Genomic DNA, 11,099 nt, shown 5'->3' on the forward strand with positions numbered 1-11,099 from the left:
TTGTAAACAAGACTAAACAAGGTTTGTAAACCAAATACTTGGATATTTATTATCCAAGAGATTTTCAAAATAAATTATTATTTTATAATCAAAGACTTCCGCTAATAACCCTCGACTCTGATTTATTTACGAAACATGTACCAACTATTGGTCACACGCCTAGGCCCTAAGTCAAGGTGTGACAGGTTGGTATCAGAGTCATCGATCTTAGCAAATTAGGTATTTAATTATACCTAGGCTTTGATCAAAAGATAAAGTATCAGTCTTATTACATAATCATTGGTTTTAGTAAATTAGGTATTAATATGTTAGTACCTAAGCTTTAGTCACTTGTTTAATAAGTAGGGATAAGCAATTAGTAGTAGACTATGTATCCCTAAGTATAATTATGCAAGTGTTTTATAAACTACTTTGGGCACAAAAATCGAGTAAGTTATACATTCAAACCATGCACCTGAATTCAAGCCATAAGATATGGCCCGACTTAATGATTATTTTACGAACTTTTTCGGTCAAGAAAAGTCGATAGTTCCAGTATGGAACCCAACCGGTGTATGAACCGGGCAGTCAGTAGACGCCAGGCAAACTATCAGACGATACAATTGAAAACATTCACCCGTTGGAGATTTCATTAATTTTCGGAAGAAATAAATGTCCATAGCCGCCACCACCTAATTATCAGACTCCGCAAGTAACGGCATAACCAAGTCTTAAACCAAACATAAGAGTTGATATACCATTCTAAATGCCAACCAGCTTTCTATCTGAACCAGAGGAAGATGAGAAAGAAAAAATTAATCTCCTTATTATTTCACCATATCCTGGTCATGTGCCAACAATCTCTGAGCAGTCAAACAAAATTTCGAGAAGAGACCCGACTAGCTGAAGAAATTTTACACAAACATCATAAATGAAGAAATACAAGCTTATATGGAGAATCCACATTTGTACGCAAAGAAAAACAATCTACCTTTTTCAGCAGCGTCCACATCTGTATAGTACTTAAATAAAAAAGGTAAGAAGAATAATAAATCATCACTGATGTCCTACCATCACTCGAGTCAAGGATCAACAAAACCTCTATTCGATAAAAATAAAGGATATATAGGAGCAGTTATACTCCCAATTCCTATATCTAGCGATGAGGATTCCTACTGAAAAAACAATGGAGAAAAATTTTAAACTCATCTGACATCAAGACCCCACTAATTCCAAGGAAGTACAAAATCAGAATATACATGGATTAGGATCAAGTGGATCCAAGAAGCCAAAGATATAAGTAATGGCATATACAGAAAATTATCCTCAGGGACAGGAATATTTATTCTGGCAATTCAAGATCTATACTTGGTTACACTCAAAAAGTGATGCTTCATTAAGGAATGAATGCCAAAGAAAGGCAAAAAGAGAAAGAGATAGACAAAGGATAACAAGGTTAAGAAATTTATCATTCATTGGAAGAAATAAGAATATCAACCGTTATAGTAATTTTGTGCAACATAAACAAAAGATATGTTTTATTTCTTTGAAATATTAAACTTATCTTTAAAAGATTTATGTCAAGAAAAGATAGCACATATTTCCAAAGTAATTCTTTTAGCAAATATGGAAATAAGAGAATATTAAACAATAAGATAAAGGAAAGATCCAAGTGGACAGATTTCAAAGAAAGATTAACTTCGAGTCAACACTAAACAAAAATATTTAAGGAAAAACAGGAATAGACCCAGAAAGAGAATTAGGGAAATTCTCATGGTCTGTTTATACACAAGATATGGATTAGCCACTTCAAGAGCATATGACAAAGGAATTATCGATACCTCTTAAGAAAACTTGTCAACCCTTATTATACCTAGAAAATGATTATGAGACATATGAATCTATTGTCATATACAATTACTCTAACATCATTCCTCAATCAAAGAAACAAACATTTGGATCGTGCCTTATATGAAATAGATAACCATAATAGAGAATTAGTTAAGGTCAAAGAAAAGAAAAGGAAACATCAGAAAGAAATCCTCCCTAAATATTAAACGTTTCAGACCTTCCATATTGTATCGTTGTTTCAGTATCTCTGTCATACTAAATCAATTCCATTTAACAAAATGTCGAATCTTAACAATCAAAAGAATAATGATGAAGCTTCAAGCAACAGAAACATAACAGAACCTACACAGGAGATTCATGAGCAGTATTTCGTCAAAATGAAGGAGATGATCCACAACACAATAACTCCTTACACAGACACGATGAAAGAAGAGATACATAAGATTCAACATTCAAATAAGACAATTAGAAATCACCCATACCGAAATCCTTCTCGTCATAGCAAAATCACCAAAAATCATTTAATTGCCCAAGGTCGTAGTTTCGAGGAATTCGAAGCCTTTAAATCAAAAGAATTCTATGGAGACCAAGGTGTCATACCAGCTTTACGATGGCTTGATGAGATTGAGACCATTGTCATTATTAGTCAATGTACTGAGATTCAAAAGATTCAGTACGCATATTTGAAATTTAAAGGTGAAGCCCTAAAATGGTGGAACAATCTAGTCATGTTAAAGGGTGGAGTAACCATATATCAAATGAAATGGGAAGCATTTAAAGAACTTGTTTTATAAAAGTTTTGCCCCGTGAATGAAATCGACCATATTCAAATCAAGTTTTTAGACCTGAAAATGGAAGGAACAAATTTCAAGGATTATAATGCCAAGTTCTTTGAATATTTCCAGTCAAATCCACGCCTAGATGATTCAGAATACAACAAGGTTATTCAATACATATACGGGCTACCCGAGGAAATAGGGAACATAGTAAGAACCCATATGCCACCAACAATCTATTTGACCATGAGATTAGTCGAATACTTGATCAATAATATGACAAAGGACATGGAAGTTATAGAGGAAAATAATGCAAAGAAGAAAGAAACAGTAGAAGTAGAACAAATGAAAACGAACAAGGAAAGACCAACTTGTGAGAATTGTGGTAAACAACACCTTGGAAAATGTCGAAAACAAAACAAAAACAATGCATCAGTCATATGTACCTACTGCAATAAAGTTGGTCATTTTGAAGACGACTACAGAAAGAAAATCATTACATGTTTCAGTTGTGGAGAAAAGGGACATTACAACACAGAATGTCTAAAAAAGATGAGTTACGCAAGTGGAAGTGGTATTAAGAAAAAAAATGCCAGAATAATTATGTTACACACAAGAAGAATATGGCAATCAAGAATAAAGGAGGATAAGAGTATGCCAAAAGGGAATTTTCAAGAATCCAAGGCATTTAAATAACTAATAGTTTAGTTAAACTCTTATAAACTTCTTGTAAACTCGTTTTAAACGAGAAGTTTTGTAACCATAACAGGGTCTTTAAATCCCTAATGTAAATAAAGAAAGATATTAGCATACAGATCGTTGTGATACACAAGAATGCTCATATTCGTTATCCCTAAAGGAAGATAATCAAATGGAAAGTTTTATGACATTCAGAACAGATACCATGTTGAGTTATTTCATAATCTCGAAAAATAACGAGAAAGAAAAAGATAAATTAAAAAGTCAGGAGACGTCAAATAGGTCAGGACAGTATACCATTGAGATAAATTTGTATCTACAAGGTCTGTAGGAAATACAGCTGATTGGATATCAGCTATGATTGATCAAAAGGTCAAAAATCTTCAAGGAATTTAAAATTTAAACATGATTAATCATTAACGCAACAGCACTGTCAGAATAGAAGAAAATCGATGATCAGGATCAAAGATGGAGTAGATTCAACAGGCTGAATCCAAGTAACAAACAGAGTTACATCAGTAAATATTTAAGAATACAAAAAGTAAGATAAATAATTAAACAGAACTGGTCACTGTGTTTAGCAATTTATAATTACTTATGATATTCTGAATCATTGACTGATAATATCAATTAAGATGCAACAATTCAAGAGTTCCAACTATTCATCAACTCGGAGTTAAATATAAGAATCAGATGAGAGGGAATCTAATCATTCAAACCTAAGTCAGCGAATCTCGAGGACGAGATTCATTCCAAGGTGGGGAGGATGTAACATCCTAGAAAATCCCATCATTATTTTGGATTATATATGTCAACTTTAAAAATTGAAGGATAAAAATATTCTCAAGATAAGTCATGGGAAAAATGAAATGAGAAAATTAAGTATTCTTATGCTAAGGAAATGAGAAAAATTCCATCCCACATAGGAAGATGGAAGAAAATGAAAGCATTCTACACGGGTATAAATAAGGAAGATAACTTTCATCCCACATAGAAACAAAAAAGGAAATGGAAGCTCTTTATAAAGAAGCAAGTTTCCATAATAATGTTTTAATGTGGCAAGTTATCAAAGACGAAGGACCAAAAGTGAAAAATCTGATTCCAGACCCCCATCGCGCTGCGCGATGAGCCTAGGAACAACACCATCGCGCTACGCGATGGGATTGTATGAGTCACCAGACACGTGTCGGGTCAGGAGGAGACGTGGCAGAGGCTAGGGCTGAGTCAGCATGCCACGCATCAAATCCTGACATCGCGCTACGCGATGCTCTTGAGGAGGGGACCATTGCGCTACGCGATGGTGCCCAAAACCAGCTATAAAAGGGGAGGGGTACGGCACTTCCCAGCACACACCAAACACACTACTTTCACACACACAACCTCGTTTTGTGTGCCGACCTTGAAGTACGTTCCAAGCCCCGGAGTTTCGACGGTTTAAGCCTCAAATACGCAATAGAAATTAGAAGTGCTGCCCGTACAAGCTTAGGTATATAAACTCCAAATACCCGCGTAAGGTCGGGGTTCTGGCTAAATATTATTTTATTATTATTATATTATATGACTTAGACCATAATTAGGGGTATAACCCAAACCTTGATCACATTTAAGCAATAATATAACTTTTCATAAGTAGAAGTTATGGTTTCTTCGTGCTTAAGAAACATAAGCATTCACATACAAAGGATATAGTCAAAATAATATTTCTTTATGATTAAGAAATATAACATTCATAGGTTATAGTTGAAATATTGTTTCTTCACAATTAAGAAACATTATTTGTAAAAGATATAGTTAAAATTTATGTTTATTCGTGATTAAGAAACGTAAGATTTTACATACAAAGATTATAGTTATTCAATGTTTATTCTTGAAGAAGAAACCTATCAATAGATGTTTCTTCATGAAGAATAAACTCAACACATGATTTGTAAACAAATGAAAAGATTACAGGTCTAAATATTTTATTCAAACAAATGATCAGTCAAGGTTTAAAGCTATCAAAACCAGACTAAAGCTCTGTAGCTGGATCAAGAGATGATCCGGGTATTTATATAAACCTATTTTATTATAGGTCAATCATCATTCATTCATAAAGGTTTTCAAACGAGATCACCACATCATTCAGACAGTCAATCACAGGTGAATACGTGAAACCTTTATAAACAGTCAAACACATTTATACTCTGTAAGATAGACTGGTTGTCTTATAGAGTCAGTCAAAAATTTGCATGAGATTACGTAATCTCTAAAACGTTGTAATACAAATTGGAGAATAAAAACAACTCGGACTGAATACACATGTGCCTGGATTCAAACATAACTGTTCAGCCTAAACAATCAAAGGCTACGTGGCCGCGGGCTAACAGTCATATCTTGTACTTCGGAATAGGCTACGTGGCTCGGAGACTTGTATGTGTGTAGGGCAGTGTTACAAATACCGGGTATAGCAATATATCTGCTGAGATATGTTGAGAAATCTATATTTATATTATAATTGTTATTTAAATGCTTTTAGAGTCATAATGATTCACCAGCACATAGCTGACGTATTTTTCCCACATTACAGGAAAGCAAGCATAAGTTACAGATGGCAAGGCATAAGAGTCATTTATGGAGTTAGATGCTCGTAGATGGAGATAGCTCAGTTTTAAATAAATAAAATATTGTAAACAAGACTAAACAAGGTTTGTCAGCCAAATACTTGGATATTTATTATCCAAGAGATTTTCAAAATAAATTATTATTTTATATTCAAAGACTTCCACTAATAACCCTCGGCTCTGATATATTTTTCAAACAGGTACCAACTATTGGTCACATGCCTAAGCCCTAAGTCGGGGTGTGACAATCTTGAACTATGGCTGGTTGGTGTAAACAGCTGTCTGAAGATCAGGAAGCTTCTCAGCCATGGAATAGATGAACATTTTTATCAGGATAACATCCTCCCGAATCTAGAAAAACTTGGTCCTCCAGTCATGGGCGCTACAAGGTGGCTCGGTACCTATCTGCCCCTTCCCAGTAGAAGAATTGTTAAACCAGCCCCCGTGACCTTGCAACTTGCAAAAAAAGAATTTGTCAACCGTCGGAGCTATACCCTGAGCTTGGCAACAAAATTCAAAATGACGAATCCTCAACAGCCCAAAGGGATGCATTTTAGAGATGTGTATCCTAGTTAGTGTCAATAATCTACCTAAGAAATTTGTAATCGAAAACCTGAAGTTACCATTGGTAAAAAAAAAACCTCACCATATAACGCCAATTTTCCTTTGGGAGGTTTATCGGTGGTAGAACCGGCGGCCAGAAGTTCTGGCTCCCACTCCGGCGCCAAACCATAACCATTGACGATATCTAGGAAATATTTTTCTTTCCAGTTCACTGGAATGAGATCTACAGTATGAGAAGGGTTCTTTTTCTCACCACCACCTACCATAAGGCGCCGGAGAGTAATTTATCGCAACAAGCTATGGTGAAAGGTCAGATCGACGGTAAGAAATCAAGGAAGAAGAAAGGCTAAAGGGCAAAATATCATGGAAAGTGTACAAACAAAAGAAATAGACTTACCTATTTATACTCATCACAATTAATGTGATGAGAAAGAGAAAGCAATCGCCTAATAGGGGATTGACACGTTAGGCGGGAAAAATGAAAAAGGAGAAAAAGAGATTTCAAAACAGCCGCCCATGACCCTTGCAGACGCCTTGAAATAGGCACCCGAAACAACCCAGAGCCAAACCCTCGAATCATAGCCCTAAACACGTAACCCTACAGTCAAATAAAAATAATTATAATACGAGCACAAGGAAGAACTCAGACATGGTCACACCCAAGAATGTGTAATAAGTCCAAAATTCCATCCGTAGAAATGTGACGCGGAAGAAACAATGGACTGGGGGACTTATAGAGGCAGGGTAGTAAAACGACCCGCAAGCCCAAGAAAGATACTCGCGGGCCATCAGTAGCACCTGCGGGTCATCAACAGTACTCGCGAAAGACATTCGCGGACCGTAAAAAGCTCCGCACCAGAAAGAAACAATAGGAGTTCTTACTTAGGAAGGGAGAACAGTTGTAACAATATCCTTCTAGTTGATCGCTAAAATATTCCATGACAAGGGCGTTTACCTCCTTCACGGAGAACACGAGGTGATACAGCCAATGAGAGAGAGATAGCTGGACAACTAGTAACAACCATGCACATGGCTAGCTGTCACATCCAATCAGAGCATGACACACGTCCATTCAGGTAGAAAATGAATCTTTTAGATAAAGACAACTCCACCAATCATATTCCCATCACTTCTGGCTATAAATACCTTCATCATCATCATCATCATCATCATAAGGTATTCATTCACACTCCTCGCATTACATCAATCACTTAAGTACTTTCTCTCTCTCTCTCTCTATAAGAACTGTACTTATTCTCACGCCGGAGGGTGGCTACAGGAAGACCCCCCCCCCCCATCTTGTCCTTCCCGTAACGAGCTCACGATGGTTGTGTTTTGCAGGAAATTAATTGAGTTCAGCTTGGATTCTAGCTCATTTATACCTACTTAGTAACCCGATTATCCTTACCTGATGGAAATAGAGATCTGATCTTACCAGATAGATCCGTATTTCTTCAGGTAAATTACTTATTACAACATATAACTACTACTATTTTACATAATTTTATAATAAGAAGAATCGTAAATAAGATTTTAATAATTTGAATAATTATCTACTAGTCGATAGTAACTTATACTCTTAATATGATACTCTCCGTATGATCAAAGGGCAGTCTTACTCAATAGAGAAGTAACTATATTTTTTTAGCTTTCATTTTTATAGTAACAAAAAATAAATTTGTATTGATTGAGGAAAAAAAGTTAATTTCACGGGTGACCCCTGTGGTTTGTTCATATTACACGTTTAGTCCCCAACTTGTAAAAATTACAACCTTAGTCCAACTGTTTGCACAAACATAAACTTGTTGGTCCCTCAAATGGATAAAGGTTAACTTTTTGCATAAAATGCATGTGAAATGACTGAGATATCCTTAATATTAAATAAACAAATACAAAATAAAATAAGAATAAGAAACTTTGGTCCCACCTTCATCTAATTTCAACTTGTTGTTCTTAAGGCTGTATGCTATGGTGAAGGACATCGAAGCCCCTTCACAGTGTCACGTCAGCGCCACGTAGGCATCGGGGGCTTCGAAGCCCTTCTCTATAACGCCCCGCTATTGTTAAAGCCCATTTTGACGCCCCAATATATATATATAAATGCATATGTATATGTGTATGTGTGTGAATAACAGGAAGAGAGAGAGAGAGAGAGAGAGAGAAAGCGCCGGTCATCTCATCCGCGCTCCCCCTCTCCGCGCCCCTACCCACCACGCCCCACGACAGTGTACGGCGCCCACCGCACCTCAAAATCGTCCATAAGGACGCCCATAACGACCAGCCTAAGTACTAACTTTACACAACCTTATTTTTTAAATACAAACCATTTATTTTCAAAATGAAAATTATATTCAAATAAATCCAAAAGTTCCAAGTCATTGCCACGCAATTGTTAACATTTATTATACTATGATTGAAATTGATAATAATATTGAAAGCTAAAATTTATTAGTAATATCAGCCAACAATTAAAATTGCGATTATTAAAACCTAATTTTCCAAATTAAAATTACACTCTAATTTTATAGCACGTGCTCCTCACATGCTCCCCTTCCCGCCATCGCGCGTCTCAAAAAACACCCAAACGTGGACCCCTTACGCCGTTACTCCACCGGCTGTTTCCGGTAAACCACGTTAACACCCGGTCAACGCTATAAATATCCCCCACAACGCAAAAACCCACACCATTCTTCTCCGACAATTCTTATTATTTCTTTCTTCAATATATTCATACAATCAAATTCTCCGTTCTCAAATCACAATCAAAACATTCAACCGCTATCTAGCCAGCTTGGGTTTCAGTCCTTCAGTCTCCAATTCCACCACCCCATTTGCGGGTCCCACAATGAGCGCCGTGAACATCACCAACGTGACGGTGTTGGACAATCCGGCGTCGTTTCTCACGCCGTTCCAGTTTGAAATCTCCTACGAGTGCGTTTCGGCGCTAAAAGAAGGTAATCGTTGGCGATTTTGTTCATCGGCTTGCCTGTTGTGAACTGACTTTGTGTGATTGTGGTTTTGGTTAGGGTTAATTGCGTGATTAAGTTGTTCGATTTGGGAATTAGGGTTTCTGGAATTGGAATTGATTGGTAGCTGGGTGTTTGGATATGTGTGTTAGAGGTAGTGAGAATGAAACGAATGATTTCCCCTTTGATTAGCGGTTGTTTATCAGAAAATTAGGTTAATTAGGGTTACATTTGTTAATGCTAATCAATAGAATTGGGGAAACGTGTACATACTTGTGAATTGTGCTTGATCTGTGTTTTTGATGTTTAGTTAGGATTGTTTTAGACATGTTTTATCTGCAAATTGTGGTTTTTGTAGTTGGTATTACATGTATTATTTGATTATCAAGGAAGACAAGAGAGACATGGTAAACACAAGAACCTAAGATATGAAACACGTGATCACGTCTGGTATCATGTTTGATAATTACGGTTATATTTAACTTTTCAACCTGCATACTATGAGAACAATCAAAGATAAGATATGTGTAAACATATTGGTACATTTATTAAACAGTTAATATGCGATAATTTATATAAAAATAAATAATGTACCGATCAAGCACTGAACGTAGTGTGAGTGGTTTACAATTGGAAATTTAGTTTTATTATGACCCCATGACTTTTAGTTTTCAACAATGAGTACTTTTATTGCAGATTTGGAGTGGAAACTGATATATGTTGGATCTGCTGAGGATGAAACCTATGATCAACTGTTGGAAAGTGTACTTGTGGGACCCGTCAACGTGGGAAACTATCGGTTTGTCTTTCAGGTATGTTTTAATACCCGCATTGTCAATCGAGCTAAGAAACAACATTTTAATCACCTTTGAAACATTGTTAGGCAGACCCACCGGACCCTTCAAAGATTCGTGAGGAAGATATAATTGGAGTTACCGTGCTTTTGTTGACGTGTTCTTATGTTGGCCAAGAATTTGTGCGTGTCGGTTATTATGTGAACAATGATTATGATGATGAAAAGCTAAAAGAAGAACCGCCACAAAAGGTGATTATTGATAAGGTTCAAAGAAACATTTTAACTGATAAACCGAGGGTGACTAAGTTTCCGATCAATTTTCACCCTGAAAACAGTGAAACCGCACCTGAAGATGGTGAAACGAGTGAACAACAACCAGAGCAACCACAACCACCTAGTTCGCCAGGTGGCGATGCGTTAGGTAAGGCGGAACCCTAGTTCTTGAATTTTTGTCTCTAGATGATGTTTTGTTGTTAATGTGGAATTGATCACGGTTTAGTTTTTGGTTTGTTGGTTGGTAAGCTGTTGGGTGGTGTTGAGGTTTAAGAAATGGTGTTTGGAGTATGTGTTTTTGGTCGTTTATATTGCTTTGACTAATATAAATGGGGGAAAGTTAATGGACACTGACTGATGGTTTACTTTTTTGGTTTGTGTTTTTGGTCACTTTGAATTAGGTTGAAATTTTTGGCTGTCTTTGCGGGTTGGTGGGTCAAACCCAGAACATGACACGAATCCGCAAAGATACAGAACACACCTATTGAGAGATTGAGATTTCTAGGCTCCTAGTTTAAAAATTAAGATAAGTAATAACCTTAAAAAGAGAAGTTATAGAAACATATGAGTCAACGTGTTAATCATGTTCTTAGCT

The 11,099-nt window shown here is 36.3% G+C and overlaps 1 protein-coding gene across 1 annotated transcript; it reads left to right on the forward strand.

The window, feature by feature from the left end:
- The first annotated feature begins 9,297 nt into the window (after positions 1 to 9,297).
- Positions 9,298 to 10,801, forward strand: LOC143597237 (putative histone chaperone ASF1A). Its single transcript, XM_077075795.1, has 3 exons — positions 9,298 to 9,423; positions 10,132 to 10,247; positions 10,319 to 10,801. Exons 1-3 carry the CDS (start codon positions 9,315 to 9,317, stop codon positions 10,667 to 10,669), a joined length of 576 nt encoding a protein of 191 aa, XP_076931910.1. The 5' UTR covers positions 9,298 to 9,314; the 3' UTR covers positions 10,670 to 10,801.
- Positions 10,802 to 11,099: the final 298 nt, after the last annotated feature.

Source organism: Bidens hawaiensis, unplaced genomic scaffold, assembly GCF_021521415.1.
Source record: "Bidens hawaiensis isolate Kalapana, Puna unplaced genomic scaffold, B.hawaiensis_p1.1 tig00047817_1, whole genome shotgun sequence".
In the NCBI taxonomy this organism is placed as follows: Eukaryota; Viridiplantae; Streptophyta; class Magnoliopsida; order Asterales; family Asteraceae; genus Bidens; species Bidens hawaiensis.

What these genes read in the sequence shown, in the direction of transcription:
- LOC143597237 (XM_077075795.1), top strand. Translation starts at nt 9,315, where the DNA reads ATGAGCGCCGTGAACATCACCAACGTGACGGTGTTGGACAATCCGGCG. An exon ending in CGTTTCGGCGCTAAAAGAAG is followed by an intron (nt 9,424 to 10,131) that starts GTAATCGTTGGC and finishes CTTTTATTGCAG; the next exon opens with ATTTGGAGTGGAAACTGATA. An exon ending in ACTATCGGTTTGTCTTTCAG is followed by an intron (nt 10,248 to 10,318) that starts GTATGTTTTAAT and finishes AAACATTGTTAG; the next exon opens with GCAGACCCACCGGACCCTTC.